The sequence below is a fragment of the Myripristis murdjan genome, chromosome 19 (assembly GCF_902150065.1).
Source record: "Myripristis murdjan chromosome 19, fMyrMur1.1, whole genome shotgun sequence".
NCBI classification, from domain to species: Eukaryota; Metazoa; Chordata; class Actinopteri; order Holocentriformes; family Holocentridae; genus Myripristis; species Myripristis murdjan.
In genome coordinates this window covers 16,371,677-16,395,208 of record NC_043998.1, presented here as the reverse complement: position 1 = coordinate 16,395,208, position 23,532 = coordinate 16,371,677, and the positions used below count along the sequence as shown (strand labels likewise).

The window sequence follows — 23,532 nt, the reverse complement described above, 5'->3', positions numbered from 1 at the left end:
CAACTGGAGAGTATCCGTTATGCCACAGTAGCAATAAAGAAAGGCAAGACTTGTTTCCTTGCTAATCTTCTGATGCTTTCAGATTACTACAGGGACTCATACAGTAGAAGGAACGGAGGATTTATGCAATTCAATTACGATGTTTTGAAAAAGGGCAGGGGAGCGTTACAAAATGAGAGTAGTCGCTGAAAAAGAGAAATCAGAGATCCACTCCAACACATTTTGAGGATATCTGACAAGACAAGAATTATACACTGTGGGCTGTGCTATTATGGCACATTGAGCACTGTATGGCAATTTCACAAACAAAACAGATGAGAAATACCCAAAATTCCTCTTTAATAAGCAAACATGGCAGATCCCTGCCTGCAGAGTTAAAGGTTGGGAGACTCTCAAAAAATGTTTTGGCACTGTATGTGCAAATCCATTTTTCATCCACTGTGGAGACAAGAGATAGGAAAGCCATAGACTGCTGTACCTTTGGTTGCCATAGAAACCAGCTGAATGACAAGCCAGTAGCTGCTTGTGCTGCATGACGATAAATAAGCAATTATTCAGTTTGGTTTCACATAAAAACTCAGGCATTCAAATATTCAAGTGATTTCAAATTATTTCATTATGTAATATCCGATGAGATGTGAGAAACAATGGGGCAATCTGCACTCCATTCATTGTCTACAAATCCCCTTCTTTTCCAGCGCTAATTGGATAACTTCAGCTACATCCTCATGCTCCAATTAGAGAAAGCCTCTGTTCCCACAATCCCCTTTACCTTTCACCTTCATTTCCTGTCTCCCCCTTTCACCATTATCCCTGCTGCACCTTTAAACTGTTGAGCTGACCTGATTCCCTGACCCAGCCGACGGAGGGAAGCAAATGCTGATCAAAGAGGAACCTCTGTGGAATTTGTTTCCCTTCAAATATTATTTACACGCTTTGGTCTATAATATAGGTAAAAGACCCACAGGTGCATCCTCACCGCGCGTGCACACAGGCACGGACGCACACACGCACACTCCCTTTCTTCCTCCCTCACTGACTTTTTTTAGTCCTAATCTCCCTCTCTCAAGCACAGAGATAGACACACGTACACATACAATCACCCAGACGCGTGTAGAGGCGCGCGCGCGCGCATACACACACACACACACACACACACACACACACACACACACACACACACACACACACACACACACACAAGGTATTGACAACTGCAGATGGGAAAGATTACATCATTTCTATATGGTGTACATACATGGGCTATCCCATATATAGCCTATATATAGGTGAAAACTGAAACGACCTTTGTGCATGTAATTACAACCATACTGGATTATCACACTTATAATCGGGTGGAAATAAACAAATGTATCATGCCTCATTATTCAAGGATGTTAGCAGCGGAATGTCGGCTCACCTGAGTCGAAATGGGAGCTGATGGCAAAGCCAGGGCTGAAAAAGACTGAAGACATCGTCACCAGTAGCACCAACATCTTCCTCGCCGTGGAGAAAACCGGGTGTTGCGATCGGAAAACTGCAGGTTTCGGTGGCAACAAGCTAGGCAACAGTATTTCTTGAACAAAGCTTCATTTCTCCTTTCAAACCGGCCCCTGGTGATATGTCAAAGCGCCCCTCCATTCCATTGCCCCGGTGCGTTTGAAGACAGATGCTGGCAGAGACGCGCACCTCCTCCGTTTCTGGAGGAAACTAGACTGAACTAGATGAAGTCACTGCATGCCGAGGCCGATTTGTTACCTTTCGATTTCCCTGCTAAAAGTCCTCGACTGGGTGATGTGCTGCTGAGATTGTCGCTGCAGAGGAGGGGAGGGCGGGGGGGACGACAAAGTGCCGTGTAGCAGTCAAGTTGATCCAGAAATTAATTTCCCCCCTCTGTTTGCACCAAATAGCGCACAGGTCCGGGACAGCGGGACACGCTCACAGCCAAACTCATCTGAAAGCCCCGGCCGAGATCAGAGATAGAGCTCTGTGGCACCTCTGCAAACCAGATCCCGCTCAATCTCGGTTTTCTCACGTAGCTGTTGAGCTGGAGGCTACAGGAGCTGTCCGGGGTGCTGACAGCAAGAGCGCCATCTTGCTTGGTAATGCGCCCAAATAGAATTTATAGAGTGGGTTTTGCGCTCTGTCTGCAGGGGGGAGGGGACTTGGGATGCTGTGGGTAGGCTTTTGTGTTGCTTCAACTGCTGAACTGACTAACATGTACAATTTCAATCAGATGGGATGCAATGTGATGGAGCAACAGTCTCCTTTTTGCCATCACATAATTTTCTGTTTGTCAGTGGTTACAGGCCGCAGGCTGTTTAATTTTCACCAGGTACACAGAACAAAGCAAATGTTTCTACATGAATTTTGTATGATCAGTGTGGAATACTGTGTGTGTATGCGCGTGTGTGTTTATATGTGTGTGTGTGTGTGTGTGTGTGTGTGTGTGTGTGTTCACAGCATTCCCTTCATGCTTCTGGGGGCAGCGCCTGCAGCTGTGATTTGTCTGTTGCTTTGCTTAGTCTATTTACCCACACTCCCTCAGCTAGATAAGATGAGATATAAAAATCTCCCCTAGCAGACTGTGATGTAACACCGAGGGAAAGGCACACAGCAGGACTTGCCTCTCTACACTGTATCCCCACACTAATCCCACTGTTCATACATGTTGGATGAGGCCCCTTCCCCCACCCGACAACATTCATCCTCTACCAATCCCCCCTCTCCTTCCCACTTATCCCACTTCCAGTCATTGGATTCCTGGCAGCAGAGGGAGTCAACTTTTCCTTGCACATCTCCCACTGTTACTATGATTGTAATTCTTCACCAACGCAGGGGGATAGAAATGTCACATACTGGGCTGTCAAAGAAAAGAAATGTCTGTCTACCCAGGAATCCATTCTTCTGCGGATTCCCCATCCTTCACATTCAGCACAGTCCCTGCTCTTTGTTCCATGGATGAACGGTTATGTAATGTCATCTATAATTAATAGATATTATATAGTCTAAATGAATGTCTACACTGTATGTGAACAAGTTGTTCTGGTAGCTTCTCCGGCTGCCAAGAACACATATAGAGTGGTAGCTTAAGGAAAAATCAGTCATGTGAATGTGCAGCTTTTTTAGCTGATGCTTCATGAGAGGGATAAAATTTGCACATCCTTTTTTAGATGTGCTAGACAGCTTTCTTTCTTTTCTTCCAGGAGAGATAGTAAAGGCAGAGGAATAAGAAGAGGAGATGATGTATGGGGTGTCATCTCTGTCCTTGATTCCATTTCAGACCCATTTACTTTCTAATGGAGCCAGGATTTTGATGAAAAAGAACTGGGCGCTGTGAGGCTACAGTATATATAAGCCATACAGGCTCCCATTTTTGGACATTTGATTTCTCTGACAGGAATATTCCTCTTAAATCTCCTTTCTTCCTCCTCCTCCACCTCCTCCTCTTGTTTTTTTTTTTTTTTCTGTCTTATCGCTTCATATTCTACTCTCTGATACATTGTGTTGCATATCTGCGGTTTCCCTGGAAACAGAAAGGCGAGGATAAGATGGATTTCTGAGGTGAAAAGCCAGCAGAGGGGATTGTGCTTTTCAATCACTTCACATCATACATCAACTGTGGCCTGCACTGGATTAACTTCAGTGCGTACCTGTACATTTATATTTTTATTAACAGAAATAGCCTGAATATCTAATTTCCCCACTGCTCCAATTCAGCTGAACATCACACAAACCTTATTATGCTATTTTTTACATATTAGCTCATTTTGTGCAGAGAAAAGCAGTGATGGAATTACAGTGTTGGAATTTAAACAGTTGCCCACCCCCGCACTCCATCCATCTCTAGCTCCAGCCCAGTTTTCAGAACTGTCCCCAGAGGGTGATGAGGTGGGATCGCAGGGGCCCGGAGCAGGCTTCGAGCCTGGCTTTAACAGCTCCCGCTGGAGCCCCGGTCATTCTGCACCTGGGCAGCTGCAGATGGTGAGTTACCCCTCTCTGGTTTCACCATGGGGCTTATAAAGACCCACTGGCCAGCAGCGCACTCAGCCTGGATCCACTCCATCCTCCTCCTCAGAGGCCCTGGAGCGCCTGCATCCCACGTAATATGATCACTCTTGTTGTGTGAAAACCTTGTAATTCCAATTTTGGTGATTTTCTGTTTAACTTCAGTCAGAGGATTACATGGTCTTCTATGGGTTGAGAAAATTCTACAATCCTCCTTCGGCTTATGAAGGCCTTTCAAAACCCTCACTGGGTAACCTCAATCTGTAAACAAAGCTGTTTTAGCGAGTTCCTGAAAAGCTGACATCAAGGAGATACAAGGAAATACAAATACCCCAGTGTGCACACTCAGTAATGGATCTCAAAGGTCTCCACTTAAAACTGTTAACTGTTAAACTGCTCTTAGCATAGATTTAATATGTGAAGAATATTTCTCATAATTCATTACCTCTTACTCAATACATTTCTCAGCCCATAATGAATGTGTGCTAGGTGTCCTATTAAGGTAAGAGTCTGCTTCTACAATAGCAAAATGGATATCCTCGTTTGGTGTGGAGCCTGGAAAACAGCTACAGTTGGCTTGTATAGTGCAAAAAAATCCAAGCCATGAACATAATCAAACAGTCTGCCAGTAAGATGAATTACTTTGTAATAGCTGAACATGCTAGGTGCCAAGGCTCAGCAATAACACCTCTGCACAGAGGAGAGGAGACCTTCTGCTCGCTGTGAATAGACCTGAGACTGGTGAGGTCGGTTCATTCAAGAATCCCCCTCGTGAGAAAATAATTAGAGGCTGGAGAGGGAGAATAATTAGTAGTCCAACTGTTTGTGTGTGTGTGTATGTGTATGTGTGTTTGAGATACCTCTGGTTCCTGTGGGCCGAGGCAGAAACAATGTCTAGGGGGGTAAGACACTGATTAACTCCCAGACATAACAAACTCAGCTGGGATAAAGAGGTGCTGTGGATAGTGCTCCGTCAGACTGCGGGGACAGAGATAATGTCCCAGTCATGTCTGATGAGTCTAGGCTATGCCAGGTTGATCCTAACAACAGGCTTATTATCTGCCTTCTAGAAAGAGCAGATTGGTAATAGGTGGAATCATATCTGAAATACTCATTTTGCTTGTTTACAAGCTGAGACCCCTGCTGGTTGCCCCACAGCCTATTTTTCCATCTAAACTTATGAAAGAAATTTAGCAATTTCTTCTTCAATGACCGCACAAAAAAATTGGCCAAATGAAGGGCTCTTATTCTATCCTGAAAATCATCACAAGCAAAAGGTCTCAAGATTACTTAACTTTAATGGTAACCCATATTTTGCCTGACTTTCATGCCACCAATCATTTTGTGAGAGTATGTGTCATTTTCTTGTCTCATTTTGAAGGAAAACTCTTCACAAGAAAGAAGCGTCATTTAAAACATTTCCCATCACAGTTAAGCCTGTGAAAAGTGTAGTGGTGTTACCCACCCAGCGACAGGATGCAGCTGTGTGTATTCACACATCATTAGGAGGTTGTCGGCGCAACTCTGGTGTGCTAATCCAGTACGCTAATGTATGTCTGTTAAATGTGCCGCTTCAGCTGAATGGGTCTTTATGAAGTCAATTTCAATTAGGCTCCAAGGGGCTCGTCAGACCAGCCCTTGAACACCCAATTCAGACATGCTAATAGGATTAATTGCTCTTACTTCACCCCAAAGAATTAAAAAAGAAGTGGGGAAAAATAGCAGTAATTGGAAAGATTTCACTTTTCAATTCAGTGCATATTCTGTCCCCGACTTAACTGTAGCAGTCATGGTGTGATATTGGTCAGCATCGCAAATGAGAATTGAACCTTTGGATCAATGAAGCATCGCAGCCTTTTCACTTGAGTGGTGAAGGCTCCAGTGAATTGTGTCCGATCAAACTATCACTCAGTGCACCATCCTGACACAAACACAGTGGCGCTTGCTCTTTATAAACTTGCACTTGTCACACACATACAGTGCAGTATTTTAGTGCGGTGTATACACACTGCACTAAAGGCTTAGTTCATAAATATAGTGAGAAGACTTCTTGGAGCACTATGCCAGAACTCCCACTTAAAAAATTTTTAGTTTACAGCCGCCAGCTTCAACTGGTCCAGTACACTTTATCCTTTCAGACAACTTGTGAAAACACTTTTGATTGCTGGTTGTGATTCCTGGATTAGATATACAAATCTGTGCTACTCTGTAAAGCACTTAGGTCTAATTACTTTGGTGAATATCCAGTGCTGAAAGCTTTTTTCAAACTTGACTAAGGCCCTGTAAAGTGCCCTGGATTGAAAATGTTTGATAGAAGCCATAAAGACAGTGGGAATCACCCGGCAGGGGCAGATGCAGTCGAAGGGTACTATCTGTGGTGTGCGTCCTATCAGAAGCCAAACACTCCTCTCACGGAGTGTTTTGAATGTTAGCAGGCAGTCTTAAATGGGTCTGAGCACAGCTGGAGGTCTAGCTGGGAAGGCATCCGATATAAGATAGCCTGGATCAATACACAGCGGGGACTGGGCTTCTGCACACAGACTACCATGTTTTCTTCCAGAAATAATACTTTGTCTCTAAGGAAGATAAGGCACAGACTCAGATGAATTGTACAAATCTGCACAAATATCACTCAAAAACACAATTCCGTCTATGCATCATCCTGTACTGTAGATATTGTAGTTTTGGTGCAAGCATTGGTGTGAGTACTGACTCATGCACAAATGCCCAGAAGTGTTTCGCTGCTCATGCGTTATGTAGTATCCCTGTTATCAGGTACAACTGAGTTATATAAGAGTGTAGCACAGCCATTCTCTGCAGAACACGATTTCCAAAAGCTATTTCTCTCTCCTGTAGCTCTTGTATTTAGGTGTATGGCGAACAGCCAGCAAACCTGATTATCTGCCTTGCGTGAAGCTGACAGAGTACCGGGGCCATAGCTCTAAAATAATTTATCACTGGAACAGCGATGTTCTGATCAAAGCTGTGAGGGTGTGTTCGTGCGGAATAGACTTCACTACAGTTGCTGAGGCTCTCAGTCTACACTCCTTTGCCTTTGAAGTGTAGCTCCAGACTATAAGGGTCAGCCTTAATAAATATCAGCTCGTATCATAGTACTGATTCAGGTTATGGGCTCAGTCAACTACAGAGTGCTTGGCATTGAAATCTACCTGTTAACTGAGAGAGAACAAAAAGATCATAGTGTGAAAAGGTACAGTTTATAGTCCCAATCTGCTTCCTTGTCTAAAACACTTGAAGGAGAATAGAATAGAATAGAATAGAATAGAATAGAATAGAATAGAATTTGTCTGTACAGCAACTGTTTGTTGTATAGACATCAGAGTGCCTTTTGTTGTTAGCGTACCAACTCCCACTGTGTGGAATATATTCTCATTAAACTTCAGCTGTCATACCAAGGCCTTGGTGCAGGGCAAGTGTGACTGGGTGGCTCAGCTGGGTCAGCCATAACAAATACGGGCTCGTAGCAGACCAGTGTTTTCAAACTATGAATTTAGTCTACTACAAAGCACTTAGCCATAGCTGACAGTTAAATGGGAGAAAAGAGGCCAAAAAATGATGATAGCTTGCTAGGTGAAGCACAAACTCACTAAGCTTCATATTTAATGGAGTGCTTCCTTGTCTGGGCTGCATATAAAAATAGCATGCATTTACAGAATCAGCCACTGGTTATGTCCAACCGTTTACATGTTGCCGCACTGCTGCTGCGCTATGAGGAACTCCTGCAGCAGGATACTGGTCTATTAAAAATGCAAGGTGTAGGGACTGTACAACAGCCTCAGCTACAGGAAAATAACTGATAAGCCGTGGATGCACTGTAAACTATGACTTATCTTCAAGTGCTATGCCAAGGCTGTCCTCTGTTTCAGTCGTTCCCAGGGGTGGATGTCCTCCAGTTCAACCCTATCAACAGGCTTAATGTGGGGTCTTGTCCCAGTGCATCTGGAGAGAGGCGTCCAGTCTGGGACAGCACGAGCCAAGACTCTAATGGAGTATGGCTCCGCGAGGGAAAGCAGGACAGGTGCAAGGCCACTTTTGGCTACATCCTTCCCATATATAAGACACCGAAAGTAAGGGGGAGGGTCGTCTTTACCAGGAAACCTTGAATCTGGTGAGTAGGACTGGACAGGATATAGAGGGATGGAGACGTTGAGAGGAGGAAATGGTAAACAGGATAGACCTTGAGTTGGCTGAGAAAGAGAGTGGGCTTCTGTCTGCTCAGTAAACATCAATGGCTGGTAATGATTTCCAATTGTTCAGAGATGTTTTGTCTGATGTAAGGATCATTTTCTCATTACCACGCATGGCGGTAGTTTGTCAAAGTTGTGAACAAGTGTTTTTTTTTTTTTTTTTTTTTTTTTTTCATTTATTTCCAGTGACTTGTCCGGCTTTTGGAACTTGTAGATTGAGAGCCGAATTGTCTTCTTTGATCTCTGCATTGATGTATCTTCATAACCCCTGGCCAATACGAGAGAGGAGAAATGCACATATTCATCTTGATAAGAGAGTTCTTGAAGTGCAAATGATAGTGGGAGATTGGGGGGGGGCTGGGGTGTGATTGGAATGATGAAACCCATGGAAACACAGCAATGCTCGGCTTTATGTTGGGGCAGCTTCGATGGCTGTTTTCATCCTCTGCCACACATCCTGCGTGACCGGAATGTAAAAGCCTATTTACACAGATAACACAGTATGTATATGTTAATGCTTGCTCATATGGTCCTGAACAAATACCCTCTCTTACTCTCTCTCCCTCGCCAACACAAGCACCAGGGTGACTTCTGAAATGATGTGTCCTCTGAGATCAGCGCTGGCAGCATCATAAAGACATATCTGATTAAAAGGAGGACCAAAAATATCCATGAGCTATCCTAGGATGAGTAACCCAGCTATGACTAATCACTTGACCAGGCAGCTGAAGTTGTATTGATTTGGAGTGGTTCAATGTTTGGGGCCAACGGTGCCTGGATTTGAAAACCGAATCGATTGCCTTTGAGTGAGCCAAGAAACTGTTTGTGAAAGAGCAGTGGACTCTTGTTGGACATTCAACCGGTGGAAATAAAAGTGTAGAAGGGGATAAAAAGCTGTTTAACCCTCTCTTCTCATTTCCCTCCTGCTTCCCAGCGCAGGACGGACATAAACAAGATGGCAGACGACTTTGGCTCACAGGTGAAAAAAGTGGCTGTGGCCATGGGCGCTTCCCTCACGGACCAGGACATTAACCGCATGCCACGGGAGATGAGAAAGCAAGGTGACGCTGAGCTCATGTGTCTGGGAGTGTGTGAGTGTTAGAGACGGTAGTCGTTGATCAGAGGTGACCAGTATGATAAGACATATAATACATGGGGATTCACAAAAAGGTACATGAGTCATGAGGATGATGTCGCTCGCTGATGTCATCCTTTGTCGCTCTTTGTGTCGCATTGCAGGCAACTTCAACTACAGCAAGTTTTTGGAGTACATGAGGCAATTCAAGACTTCAGAGCAACAGGAGGCTGCTATCAAAAAGGCCTTCCAGATGCTGGACAAAGACTGCAGTGGCTACATAGAGTGGAATGAGATCAAGTACGCATGGGCGCCGCACAACATCACCTGTGACCTCATCAAGCAAATTTCTACGAAGATACAACATTTGAGTCTCTTCCAAACCATCTCAAAAAGATTTCCCATTTCCCAGGTATATTCTGTCCACTGTGCCAAATGCAACCCCCTCAGCGCCTCTTTCCGACGAGGAAGCCGAGGCCATGATCCAAGCAGTCGACACGGATGGAGACGGACGCATTGACTACAAAGGTGAGGTCCTGCTCATGTTTTCTGCCGGTGATTTATTTTTTTACTTGGTGGAATTAGGCCACAGAATCTCAGGGATGATAAGTCAGTCAATCAGGCTGAACTGACTTGTGCTCCAAGCTGCACTGACCTAACATTACCACTGAGGGTCAGCAGTTAGTAACACTCCATATGTCAGGGAACGCTGGGGGGAACAGGCATTATAAAGTTGGACCAACCAATAAGTTGAAGTATGAATAGGCTTATAACAGGAACGTAAGTACCTCATTTGATTCAGCTTATCTTTCCGCCACGTCTAATCACTTTGCACCGATCGAGTTGTGTTTGAAGGCAAAACTAACAGTAAACCAGCATCGGTTTCAGGCACTGGAATCATCAAGTAAACACATTGTTATGTTGTAGCTGTTCAAATAGCAAAGACTTCCAGCCCACACTTATACTCACAGACGGCCACCAGCCAAAATGTAGCTTGATAAATAACTGGGTGGCAAATATAACCCTAGTGGACATGGGCTGTTTAAAAATATATCAAATAAAAGCAGCTTCAGAGGCTTTAATATAACATAGCTATTTATAAGCCCTGTAATGAGGCATTTTTTTCTGAAAACCTTGATTAAGACTAAAAATTGAGAGTACTGTACTCTTTGGATGACGTTGCATTTTTTTTTTTTTTTTGCCCGGCAGGCCCAATTTTGGGCAGCCTAATCCTAGATTCTAAAATTATTATGCTGCTTGAGTTTATTTTGAATGTCACAGAGCATCTACACCTACAGAGTCAGACACTGGAAAAATTCAACCAGACTTTACTATTTTTTGTGCGTTGACAAGTCTTATTTTATTTTTTATTATAATCCAGCTGGGCAAAATGAGATCCATATGTGAACAGCTGCGCTCACACACATACACTCCCGTCAACTTATATTCCTGAAAAGGGGCCTGGCTTGCAGACTTGTGGTTGGACACTGCTGAGTGTAGTGTGTAACTGTAATGCCCTGCTGGCAGACATTTTGGCAGATCCCTCAGCAGTGTAATGCATGACTCATTACCACGGTAACTCCCTTTTGCTCTTCCCACCCTCACTAACACTCACGTCTGTCTCTAAAGCTGTCCCTCCCTGTTTTGCAGAGTTCTCAGACATGGTGAAGATGGACAAGAAACCGAGAAAGTAGAGGTCACGTGGTTCATCTGCTCTCCGCAGTGTTACTTAAACAAGAGTGTGTGTGGGAGAGAGTTTGAGAGAGAGAGAGAGACAGCAAGAGGGAGTGAGGCCCTGCATACCAGTTTGACCCTCCTTGACGAATGCTCTTCCTCCTGTGGATTGAAAAGCATCCAGGCATCGGGCTGGTGTGAGGAGTATTGTTGTTACCAGTGGTTGTGACACAGATTCACAGAAAGCAGGGAAGGGGGTGGGTGGTATGAATACTTGGTTTAAAGTTGAGTATTGGGGTATTTAATTGGTTGAATGACCTATATTTTCTCTCATTTGTATGTTCTTCTGTCATTTTTAGAAGCGGTGTAAAAATGCAGCGTGATTATGTTGCTCACACTCCCAGCCTTTTCTTATTTATGCACTTTTGTTTGTCTGTTAGAATTTAAGAGTACGTGTTAGCACGCACACTTGCCATTTGGCTGTGTATTTTCTCACTAAGGCATCACGCCAGCCCAGAATACAAGAGCATACATAAAAATATAAACTCAACACACACTGAGGACGACTGCTGTTGTTGACTCTCCTAACTTTTTTCCACTTTTGTGCCCTTCTGTTCCACCGGACCTGACCAAGAAACACCAAGAGACAAACCGAGAATAAATCCCCAAACCACTGAGAAAAATCACAGTTTATTTTTATACAGATTTTAAAAGGTCAAAATCAAGAGTCAGAAATTGCACAGCAAAGGTCTCCCCGCCTCACTTCTCCTTGCAAAAATACAACCCAATGTTTCACTTGACTTAACAATTCAGTTTGCACATATTGATCTGACACTTCAGCAGTTATTGTAAATAAACATACAATCAATTCCCTGATGTGCATGGTGTCTTTGGTTACATCTTTGTCAGATCTTACATCCCAATTCAACAGTTCGTTATTGTTATGCTACTATATGCATGAACAGTATATCTGTGGTTGAAATGAAAGGCATTAGGAATCAACGGATGGGTGATAAACTCTGACCCTTCAGGTATGCTGGCTGGACAGGCAGATGTTGCAGGAGGCGTCCTTGGAGACCGACACTATCCAAACAGAGAGAAACAGCCACTGGTGACGTCTTCTCCTTTTGTGCAGTTGAGGAAACATCTCCCATCACTTCAAATGTTTCCCTCTGTTACCTCGGCCACGACGCATTTTTCAGACAAGGGATTCACATTAAAAAGGCACTGAAAGTCCAATGGAGCACATATTATATTCTTATTATCATAATATGGCACCACATGGGGGAAAAACACACTTACACACTTACAAAGAAAAAAAAAGTTGTGATGTAAGGACAAACAAAAGAAAAAAATAAGTTAAGTTCCTGAAACTAAATACAGTTTCGTTTTCAAACACTTTTCCCACTGAGCTCCGGTTACACTCAGTTTTGTTCACCTTCCACATTAAATACACAGACAACCAAGACAAACAAACACACAGACGGAGGGAGAGGACATAATCTAAGTCAATATCAGAATAGAACATGACTACTGCCAGCAGTGCTCTGACCAACTATTTTGAGCAGAGAGACAGGATATTTTAAGTGGCCAGCTCTGTTGCAGTCACTTGTCCACATAGTGTGTTGCACAGTAACAAGAAACTCAACTTTTATACAACCAGTCTAGCTGTATTACATCCTCTAACTTATAATAAAAGAAGTAAAAAAAAAAAAAAAAAAAAGACAAACAATTATTTGATAAATAAGTCTAAATCTATATCCTGAACAATCATAGCAGCTGTCAGTAAAAAATATCTTTGTTCAGGAACTGTAAAAGAAAAGCATCTGCAGATTTCGGTTTGCTCAACAGGAAGTTAGTGAGTTATTAACAGTCATTGTGAGAGAAAGCAGGCCCGCCTACGCTGTCATTTCCTGTCATTTGCGTTGGTTTCCTCAGGCCCCCAGCACTCTCAGCTTAGAGCTTACGCTTGTGTAACTTGTGTGCAGACGGGACGACGAGCTCATTTCTGCCTGACTCAAATTTGCTGCCGCATGTAGAGTCGGATGAGGCCGGCCTGGTGCAGCTGCTGCCACAGATTCATCTCCATGCGCAGGTCGTGGTTGATGAAGAAGCCCACCGGGTGGTAGATGCTGTCGTAGTAGTGGTCAGAATAGTTACTGTAGTCCGGGGTCATGAAGCCATACGCGCTCACCTTTACCAACACAGGAGATATAAAGATGAGGAATATCATTTATTTCATTTTGAATGCAAATAAGCAGCGTTCTTCCCACTGGATTCTCACGGTACACTGCTTGAAAAACAGGTTTCAAATCCATGTAGCTGACTGGATATTGTAATTACACAATCCAGAGAAATGATGAGAAGGCTTTCCCTGTAAAAACTACTCAGTATTTCCAAAGTAAACATTCACAGATTTGTGGTGAGAGCAGCTTCCTATCTGGCTGATCAAGGCCTCAGCAATGATATCAGAGGTATGTGTTTAACTAGACCAACAGTTTAGAGTAAATACATTCTTACACTATCAGGCAAGTTCAGTCATGCCACTGAGTAAACATAGGCTTGCCTCATAGTTTAGAATGACGATGGATCCTACCTGGTCACAGGTGTGCAGAGCAGCCAGCAGCATCACAGCCCCCGTTGATGGACGGTATATGTCCTTATATTTGGTTTTCAGAGCTTGGGATCGGAGGAATCTGAAAAAAAAAATCACATGGAAAATGAAGCAGTGTGCTGTAATGCTGCGGTGTAAAAGTCATGAAAGAACTTATGACACACTGGATGAGGAAGCATTGAGGGAGAATCCCCTCCCAGATTCTTGGCAAGCGCTGAATATTTCATAATCTACAGTAGTTATTCACAAATAAATAAACAGTCTGCTCTCTATGTGGGAGCTCCTCACCACACCGCAGTCTCACATTTCAGCTGCACGGTTTGTTTATAATCTCATTTTCAGTTAATTGCAATCTGAGCTGGCGCTTTTATTCTGATCAGACATGCCCAACCCGCAGAAAAAGTCACCCACCTGTTTCTGAGGTAACGGATGAAATCGGGATGGTACATCTTCAACTTTTCTGCTGAGACATTTTCTCCAAAGTAGTTGGGTGGACTAGAAAATATTTGAAGACATTACAGTGTTACAAAATCACACTGTCTAATCACCGTCCATGTGTTAGGTAAAAAAGAACAAACACACTCACGCGCAGCCCCAGATATTGGCGGACATGTGCGTGCAGGCGCACCCCAGATAATATTACAACAATTCATCATCAGTGCCAGAGTGTTATCAGAGTTGATGATGCACTTTATGACTGTTACTTACGAGTCGCTGTGCTCGGGGCCTCGTTCGACAGGAGTGTGGGTAGCGGCAGCTTTCATCAGCAGGTAGTCACGATCATGATCTGGCAAGAAGACATACCGTGTCTCCTACAAGAGACAGAAAGAGAGAGAGAGAGAGAGAGAGAGAGAGGGAACACAGGTTTAGAAGTGAAAACATTATCCAATCATCATGACTAATGTGGTTTGTCTCAGCAGAAAACAAGAAAATACACAATCCAATCCTGTTCAAACCCAAATGTTTTTCCTCATCACTCAATTTATACAGTGAGGGAAGCGTTTTTTTGTACTTGTTTGTTCTGACCTCAGACAGAGGGGGTCCTAGATATCCTTGGCCTGCGTAGCTCCTCATTGAGTTCCTTAGTGTGTTGGTGGAGAATGTGTAATGGGTGGTCCGTGACCCCACGTCCGGCTCAAAGCCCTTAATCACTGCCCCGTTGGTCCTGAACATCAATGGTGTTCACACACACACACACACACACAAACACAGAGACAGATAAACACACCGACACATACAAGCACACAGACACGGCACAGCAACATAAACACAATGACACACAAGAGCACGGTTAATTACCAATTAACCCATCGGTCACCGTAGCAACCACACAGAGGGAGCGGTCTATGCACTGAAGGAGCTTTTGAATGAGACATCCTGAATAACACACAAAGACGGCATGCTTTCTGTAATCACCTTTGATCTGCAGCTGTGCACTAGACATCATGCTGACTAACCTCACTGGGCTGTTTTGCAAGGGAAAAAATCCACCATTCGATATTGTTACATCATTACAGATGATTATTTTATGACTTCCAGCGGAGTCCAGGAGATATTTTGTGATGAAATGTTGTAATATAGTTTCTTTCCCTCAACCTGCCTGTGCCATTCTTCTTCAGTTTGTGAATTCCTACATTTCCCAAGATGCTTTTTGACAGCTCCCCCACCTGATCTTGGTGGGTTCAGCTGGAGGTCTTACACGTAGGTGGCAAGAGAATAAGAAATAGGAAAGCATTTTTTTTTTTTTCCAGTTGAGAAAATGCGGGAAGCATACCCGTTACTCAAATCACATTTTCTTCTACAGTTAAACACTTAACAAGGTCAAAGACGGTGTCTACCTGAACACGTAGTCGTGTTTGTCGATCTCGCTCCCTTTCTTTGAATCCTTCAGTATCCCACCATTCCCCACCACAGCGCAGTGGATGCACTGTGATTTGTTGCTCCGCTGGCTCCAGTCGTCAAACATCTGCCAGTTAGCAGAAGAGTTGAGGACAGACAGAGCTGCCGCCAGCGCTGTTGGCACAAAAATAGAATGAATTTAGGGATGGAATATAACAATACAAGTTTATCCTGCCACAGATTTTTAAGAGAAGTCCTTCATCATGCAAGAAAGATCTATTTGCTGACTGGGGCAAAGATGGTATACCACTGAATTTTGGTGATCATGAAATTGCATACACCTACAGACTCGTGTGTTTGTGACTCGTCTGAAAGAAAGCCCTGAGGCTGCAAATGTGGGCAAACAAAACAGATGTCCTCCTCTACACACGATAAGCATCTTAACTGTGAGCATGCCCACATGACCTTAATTAAATATGAAAACCATTTCCATTTTCTATCTGGATATATTTGCAATACAAAATTTTAAATATGAAAACATGTGCAATCGTCTTGTTTGAGCTTGCTAATGTTAGTTCAGTGTCTAGGCAACACTCCCAGTGTGGACAAACAGAAAATGTTCTCTGTGGTGACAAAAGATTGCAACAGTGTGTAGCAGTGTAAATAAAGGAACTAAAATTCCTGTTCAATTTTGAACCACCAGCCATAATTCTTCTACCATGTTTTTACTGTATTTTGTTCATGACAGTGGGAATTCAAAGTTTATGTTCTGTGTTAAATGTGGTGCGTTACAGGTGACCCGCAGCAGTGAGCGAACCTCATGCCGTGGTTCAAGCGGGAGCGAAAATCTGACCAACACTATTAAAGCCGACCAACTGGGGTTGTGTGTGTGTCCCATTGTTACAGAATAACCTGCTCTGAATGCGGAACACAAGATAGAGAAGGTCAAAAGTGCATGGTGTGTTTTCAAAGTTAAAATTCTGTGCCACGTCAGTGCCAGCCTTCCAAACAATCCCAAGAAAGTGTCTGTCCTTTGGACTGAGGCAAAGTCAACAAAGTCATGGAAGACTTACTCTTGTAGTCAATCCCTCCCCAGCCGTGAGCCCCTGGGTAGCGGCTCAAGCGCTCGTACTGCTCAGTGGTGGCGTGTTTGGCCCATTGGAGGACTGGAATATGCTTCAGAAAACGCCCACCAAAGTCAGTTGATAGGACTTTCCTCTTTACACCAGCTGGGCAGTCCTGGAGGCGAGATAATACCACAGTGTTGCTGTTATCGTACCGCACATGAACGTTCTAATCTTCATTTCCCCATAACCAACGTTAGGGTCTTCGTATCAACATACAGTCATGTCTACATGATCACTACAACGCACACACTGCAGACCAGCATCATTAGTTCCACTTGGCAGGTTGTGTAACCGCGATATTAACCCACAGACTCTCACTGGAGGCAATTATCTAGTAATTACACAGCTACAGAAGAGCAACACTAATGACAGAAGGGATACTGGAGGTTTTATCCTGAGAGAGAAATATTCATTATGAGATTTATACAGAGACATATTGCTGACATGTATGCATAAAACATAAAACCACATATATGCTGCTTCACAGGGAAAAAATGCACAAAGAATTTGGGGTCAAGAGGAAGAAAGAGCCTGATATCTCATTAAGCTGAAACTATTAGAAACTTTGTCTCACTATCTGTATTATCCGTGCCGCTGGTTCTCTGTGGAATCAATTATCCTATATATCCCAGGCTATGAAGTATGCTGCTCTTAGTATCTCAAAAACGCAACTGGAGTTAAACTGAAGGGACAGTCTTTACAATATAATAACTTAAAAAATAAAAATTTATGCACAGCGGGGTGATGAAAGACGATGAAAGATTAATTGCGGGTTGCCATATGGATGGGACATTTCATTACACTCTTACAAAAAATGAGGAAAGAAACCACCATATTGCAACAGAAGCATGTGATTGTGAACACGAGATGTTCAGGACATGGAGAAAAACTTAAAACTGCCCCCATTTTATGTTGCACAGTTTCTCGGCCTTTTTTGTGTACCCCTGGGTAAATCATTTGACAGCAAAACAAAAAGATTTTGTACTGATAATACATTCAAGGGATAGAGGGAGACTGAGAAATGGAGCCAGGGCCTGAGAGACTTGACTTCATTTTCTTGTAAACATTCACTGGGAAGGCAGGCCCACCCATTTTTACCATGGCCTCCATCCAATAACAGCACCAGCTTGATTCAAAATGGTGCACTATCATCTCGGAGCTTGAAGAAAACCAGCGCTGTTGTGAAAACCAAGACATTTCAATTCTCTTCAAATGATCTCTAAGCAATTAAATACATGAGGACGTCTGATGCACTTTTTTTTTTTTTTTTTGTGCCATGATTATTTCTTGTGAATTGAATTGCAGTGGAACTTAACTTTTCTTTATTTTTCCAAGGACCCTCTGGATGCCCTTTAAGGGTGCCCAGAGGTCCTCAGACCCCTTTTTGAAACCCACTGGTACAAGATACCACTTTAATTACAATATCACCCTGTATCCTCTTGGGACAAGGATAGGCGAACTGGGATTCTCCACCACCTACTGTTGTATAAAGGGGGCTTTTACTTTAGGATATACACCATGTGCAACGATGCATTGGCAAACAGACACACCAGCATGCTCGACATCACAGAGGTCTACAGAGAAAGCTGCAAGCAAGCAGATTCTGCAGCGATACTGACTGTTTGTGGTGGGATGTCTTCACTGGTGTAAGTATCTCCGATGAAGGGAGGCTCGGTGGTCCGGGCTGTGTGGGTGGGCTGCTGATGCTGCAGATTAGGGCCTTTGGTAGAGCTCCTGGCATTATCCGTTCCATCAGACATGTAACTAAAGTCGGTGATGTCTCCTAACTGAGGCAGGGTGTTGTTCTTGGCTGGTTGCTCTCCAGTGGCTGCAGATGGTTGGCTCTTTAAAGTTGGAGCCTGCGTGGCACTTGTATTTTCATGCAGAACTGTTCCAGAGAGCAGCTTTGGGTGAAAGGTCGTGGCAGGGAGCGGATGGGTCCACCGGTCGCTGCTACTGCCTAGAGGCTCCTCAAAGTCTTGTGACTTGCTGGAAGACAAAACAACATTTGGTGATGAGCGCGGCGGGTCGCTAGTGGACATGACCCGTCGACATCCTTCCTTCCAGATAATGTTCTTTCACGTAATGCGCTGCCCTTGCTTGACTCAAACGCCTTGCTTTTCAGAACAAACACGTTTAATCATTTTCTGCAAGAAGTGAAACGGTGAAAGTCTCAGTGTCTCAGTCTCAGAAAAATAGGGTGATTTATGCCACTGCACCTCACTGCATAGCCTATAGACAATTTATTACAGTCACGCTTAGGGTGTAACACACGATAACAGAAGAAGAGTGGTAGGGAGTGTTTTGTCACAGCTATACCTGAGAAAATAGTGAGCTAGAAAATGAGCATGGTTGGAAGTTTCTATCTATCCACTTAAACAGAAATTTCCTCCCATTTGGTTACCGATGTTGTGCCTGCGGTTGAGTGCATGAGCAAATGATATTGCAAACAACCCATAAAGCAAAATTAAAAACAAAACTAACCTTGTTACAGCCTTGGTGGATTGCATTGCTTAGTGGCAGATGGGCTACTCTGTTTATGTAACTTATTCAAGAAAGAGAGCTGCAGTCCCAGGTAACCATGGCGCCTGCTTTCCCCTGATTGGCCAATTAGCATTAGGCTGGCACACCAGATGTTGTTGATGTCACACTCAGCAGGAAGTAAAGCTCATAAAGCCCAATAATGAGACACAAATGTAATAGAGGAGTCATATTAAAGTGTAACCGGAACTTGTTAATGTCCAACAGAGATCAAAGGTACATGGACAACTACAGGGAAGCAAGCAGGACACAGCCAATAAGAATGCAGACTGTTATATTTCATAAGTGCCCTTGAAAGAGTATCGAGTGGGGAGGAGGAGGAGAGGAAAACAAAATCAGCCAATTTAATGCCACAGAATCGGCAGATTTTCTTCATTTTCTTTCCTAAATACAAAAAGCTTCACAGTCCATCAAAACACATTATGTTTCCAACATAAAAATGCACTAGACTAGAGAACTATAGTGTGGAAGTGAATAGGATATGCACATGGTTATTTGAATACCCTGGCATCAGGATAAAAGAACGGCTCAGAGAGACCCAACAGCTCCAGCATTCCTCAAAATGAGAGACCTGTGAGCTCTAAATGCCCAAACTTATCATTAAGTGTCTGAAATAGACCATTGAGAGACGGCCATCTTTTCCATTTCTTGCCTTTCCTCTTAATGCAGCTTATCTGGACCTGCTGGCTTTTAAAGCTGGAGCACTGCCAGTTATAACAAAGCTTACATTTCACATATGTGTGCAAGAGACCACCTCCAGTAAAATAACTCCGGGGGCTTTTTTCATTACTGTAGCAGAAGGGCTGTGTGGCTCCTTTGTTGAAACCACAATGATACAAGGAGAGGGGGAATAAGTACTGGTTACTGAAAACCATGGAACTTTAATGCCCTTCATGATCTAAGAGCTCAACCCTCTCCCATTTTACCATTTTTGGCAATTTAAGAAAACACGGGACCTGAGCAGTATATATTTAAATATATATATGAATACTGTCCTTCCTGGATTCATACTTTCATAACATGTAATCTTTCAGCTGATATACAAACCACTTCCTCCTCTGTCTGATGGTTCCTCTTACTTTAGACACAGTGAAATGGTGTGAACCACTGCCTCACTTGTGTTAGGTGTTACAGTAAATGTGTAATGATAGGATAAAACGACTATTATTGTGTCATCTAAAAGGAAATGATTCAATATAATACACAGTACTGCTTCATTTTAAATGATGTTATTCAGCGCATTGCTGATACAACACAGTTACTACTTTACCTTAACAAGTATAATAATCAATGAAAATCAGTACTTAGGTGTTATAAAAAGTAGTTTAGAGTGATGAAAAATGAAGTAAAATAGTAACAAATTAAAACAAAAAACAGTGGTTGCAGATACATTCGATCTTACTGATCACAGAGGGATTAATATTTGCAGTGGCTTGATTTTAAGGTTATGCAGGGGGCCAAAAGAGAGTCTGACAAAGTGACTGTAGCCAAGTCCCACAAAGGATGCCTTCACAAAACAAACTACTCATCTCATGAACTCTAAAAGCATAATCAAGCAGAAAACAGCCAGCAATCACTATATTACACCTCTGGAACAAAAAGGGCAACAACATGTTAATGAAACAGCTTTAGCATTCAAATTAAGAAATAACAAGGGTTCATTTAAGTTGTCAGCTCAGAGCAAAATAATGTGCGCCAGGTTTCTGGTGATCAGCCATCAGAAAGTCGGTCAAGTTTCGGGAGAAGTCAGTTCATCCAACAACTGTTATCTGTGCAGTGGAATGTAATCCTTGGCTAAAATGTGCCCGTCCGAACCAGTCAAGGAAACAGAAGGAGGCAGATGGCAAACGGAACTTCAAATGACCTCATATGACTGAGATGATGATATATTATGAAGGCTCTGAGAGACACTATCAGATGACTACACATTCCAGTCTGTTTTGATGTCTACATGTACAAACTCTTCTTCAGGAAATGTAAAAAGCTGCTCATTTAAACTGTTTCCAGTATATGCTACTGAGTTACTCTTTAGAAAAGAGAACTTGGTTACGTGTAATCTTTTCCATGCAAGTCTAGAAGGACGAGAGGCTAGAGCTCTGACTGGATTCTTGTAATTGGAAAATTTGGGAATTACAGGATAAAGCACACAAGCAAAGTAAAGCCAAATTACTCCTCTCTTCTTTGCTGACTGGCTTTTCACTGTGAATGGCTCCACAGATTGCCAGTTTACAATTTTCCAGTGTCTGTTGCTTCAACAGAGCCTACAGAATTTGTACTTTGAAATGGATGTGACTTAAAATGCAGCGAAGCACAATAATTCATCAAAAACAGAAGTGAAAGTAGAACCACTGACTAAAAAAAAAAAAAAATACACCAAAAAGTACACAAAAAGTTCCTCAGTTACAGTATATGCAATTACCTGTTTGGGTCCTGGGTGAGGGTGGTGCCATGGAAGTGAACCAGATCCACCATGCGCCAGGGCACTCTAATCTCCAGGCTGACACACAGGACGTAGACGCACAGCAGGGAGCTGACAGTCAGGAAGCCGAGCAACAGCCTCCTTTGGAGCCCCATGCCAGTCACGGAGAAACCAACCCTGGCCGGCAGGCTGTGTGTGTGCCCCCTGCCCTCCACGCTCCCTGAAGGAACATGAGGAGGCAGATGGAGGCTGGGCAGAGAGGGAGGAGAGAGCGGGGCAAGGATGCTGTCTCACGCAGGACAGGATGGTGTTTTTTTTTTTTTTGTCGTCAGCCAAAGGAGGGAAGGAGGGGTGACAGTAGTGAAGGTGGGGATTTAATTAGCGCACGAGGCTCTGGGCTCCACTCCGGGCTTCTCTCAACACAACTAGAGAGGGAGGGAAAGAGGGTGGCACGGATGGAGAGAGGTAGAAAATGAGAGAAAAGGAGGGGGGGGGGCAGGATGGAAGGGGAAACTTTATCTTTCAGCGTCAACAAAGCTTCCAATAATCCCTTTCTAATGAAACCTTTGCTCATATACCCAAGCACAAAGCGCTGGTCACCATGTGCATAACCTTTTGCATCCCTCCTTCATTTAGTTCCTTTATTTGCATGTTTACCCTGGTGTTTTCTATTATATTGCCTGAAACTGCGTTAGTCATTTCCATTTACAGTACCGGGTGTTAAACTAGCTGGTTAAACAGTGGCTGAGTAGACACCATTTTGTCCTGCGAACTGGACAAGCGAGAGGGGTTGGGGGCGTTGATGACAGCTACTGCTGAAGAGCAGCAACGCACGCAGGAAACTAGAAACGGCATCTTCCTGGAAACATCAGCAACCACCGCATGTCAGTTTTTGAGGCTCAGCGAACATCCTGAGTCTCTCTACGCTCCACTTTCCTATCACACACAGACATTAGCATACACACCGAGCACCTCCCCTCACCACTTCTCACCTCTTTGTAAAGCAGTGTAATAAACATAGCCAGAGGGGAAGAGGGGCATTCTACTGCTGAAATCTGTTGTCTAACTCCACAAGTCAAATCTACAGCTGCTTTGTCAAGTACAAACCAATCCCTGGATCTAATCATTTAATAACTGGATAAATCAGTACAATGACAACTATGATGTGATGGCAATGTTAGTGATACTTTCCCAAGCTAGTGTAGGTGCTCCAGTCTGAGGCTAAATGGGGAATGGAAAGAATGTGTTGCGGTGATCCAGTGATAAAACTCAGCTCCCATGTCTCTGATAACAGACATAACACAGGAGAACTGAGACTGTATCCCCCTCCAATAAAAGCCTTTTCAGACAATAAGCATTGTGTATGGTGAGCAGAGACTTCAGCCTTGTTGAATGACATGTCACAAAAGTAATTACATTTTCTCTGATTGTAACTAATTTAGAAAAGTTGGGGTTAAATAAGTATGTTGTCATTGTTTCTGGCTAAATTCAACATAAATGCTGTGACAAGTCATGACTTTTCAGTCTGTTTCCTTTTAGTTAGACTATCTCTCTCTCTCTCCTTCTCTCTCCCCGTCTCTCTCTCTCTCTGCTCTTGTGTTACAACATAGATCTATAAACATAAGAAAGATAAATAGAAATAACCTCTCACCGAAAGCCAGTCTTCAGTGTTCTGTAGTGGTACTTTTCCCTGCATGACAGTTGTACTGGCGGTATATTCCTCTAAGTTAGGAGCTCTGTGTTCCTCATCTAGAGTGGAGTGGCTGCACTGAGAGCCCCGGCACAGTATGGGCGGTACCACTGTGAAATGAGCAACAGCTGCTGGCAATTGGTCAACCCCCTCAATCCCACAGAGTGAGGGGAAGAGGTGGGGGGAGAGAGAGAAGAGAGAAGAGAGAGAGAGAGAGAAGAGAGAGAGAGAGAGAGAGAGAGAGAGAGAGAGAGAGAGAGAGAGAGAGAGAGAGAGAGAGAGACCCCCTCTCCAGGTTGCAGTAAAGTTAGACATGAGCAGACAGCTTTACAGATTC

At 43.5% G+C, this 23,532-nt stretch overlaps 3 protein-coding genes across 5 annotated transcripts in view; 1 reads left to right on the top strand and 2 right to left on the bottom strand.

Moving 5' to 3' along the window:
- The window catches only part of aatkb (apoptosis-associated tyrosine kinase b), a 48,514-nt gene extending 47,026 nt beyond the window's left edge, over positions 1-1,488 (bottom strand). For both annotated transcript variants that reach the window (XM_030078271.1, XM_030078272.1), the window contains exon 1: positions 1,421-1,488. In XM_030078271.1, the coding sequence (XP_029934131.1) occupies positions 1,421-1,475 (55 nt within the window). In that variant the 5' untranslated portion in view covers positions 1,476-1,488. The remainder of the gene's footprint in view (positions 1-1,420) is intronic.
- Positions 1,489-8,002: 6,514 nt separating this feature from the next.
- On the top strand, positions 8,003-11,686 carry LOC115378332 (parvalbumin-like EF-hand-containing protein). Of its 2 annotated transcripts, none has more exons than XM_030078555.1 (5): positions 8,003-8,137; positions 9,156-9,277; positions 9,456-9,591; positions 9,704-9,819; positions 10,942-11,686. In XM_030078555.1, exons 2-5 carry the CDS (start codon positions 9,172-9,174, stop codon positions 10,983-10,985), a joined length of 402 nt encoding a protein of 133 aa, XP_029934415.1. In that variant the 5' UTR covers positions 8,003-8,137; positions 9,156-9,171; the 3' UTR covers positions 10,986-11,686. The 2 variants fall into 2 exon arrangements, with proteins under 2 accessions (XP_029934415.1, XP_029934413.1); XM_030078553.1 differs by having other exon boundaries at positions 8,009-8,137; positions 9,151-9,277.
- On the bottom strand, positions 11,639-23,368 carry st6galnac (ST6 (alpha-N-acetyl-neuraminyl-2,3-beta-galactosyl-1,3)-N-acetylgalactosaminide alpha-2,6-sialyltransferase). The gene is made up of 10 exons (XM_030078552.1): positions 23,157-23,368; positions 21,506-21,930; positions 18,165-18,534; positions 16,492-16,657; positions 15,418-15,592; positions 14,606-14,744; positions 14,288-14,391; positions 13,991-14,074; positions 13,562-13,661; positions 11,639-13,159 (listed from the first exon to the last, which is right to left on the bottom strand). Exons 2-10 carry the CDS (start codon positions 21,658-21,660, stop codon positions 12,983-12,985), a joined length of 1,470 nt encoding a protein of 489 aa, XP_029934412.1. The 5' UTR covers positions 21,661-21,930; positions 23,157-23,368; the 3' UTR covers positions 11,639-12,982.
- Between the last annotated feature and the right edge of the window lie 164 nt (positions 23,369-23,532).

What these genes read in the sequence shown, in the direction of transcription:
- LOC115378332 (XM_030078555.1), top strand. Translation starts at nt 9,172, where the DNA reads ATGGCAGACGACTTTGGCTCACAGGTGAAAAAAGTGGCTGTGGCCATG. An exon ending in ATAGAGTGGAATGAGATCAA is followed by an intron (nt 9,592 to 9,703) that starts GTACGCATGGGC and finishes CCCATTTCCCAG; the next exon opens with GTATATTCTGTCCACTGTGC. An exon ending in CGGACGCATTGACTACAAAG is followed by an intron (nt 9,820 to 10,941) that starts GTGAGGTCCTGC and finishes CCTGTTTTGCAG; the next exon opens with AGTTCTCAGACATGGTGAAG.
- st6galnac (XM_030078552.1), bottom strand. Translation starts at nt 21,660, where the DNA reads ATGGGGCTCCAAAGGAGGCTGTTGCTCGGCTTCCTGACTGTCAGCTCC. An exon ending in AAGACATCCCACCACAAACA is followed by an intron (nt 16,658 to 18,164) that starts GTCAGTATCGCT and finishes TCTCGCCTCCAG; the next exon opens with GACTGCCCAGCTGGTGTAAA. An exon ending in AAACACGACTACGTGTTCAG is followed by an intron (nt 14,745 to 15,417) that starts GTAGACACCGTC and finishes ATTGATGTTCAG; the next exon opens with GACCAACGGGGCAGTGATTA.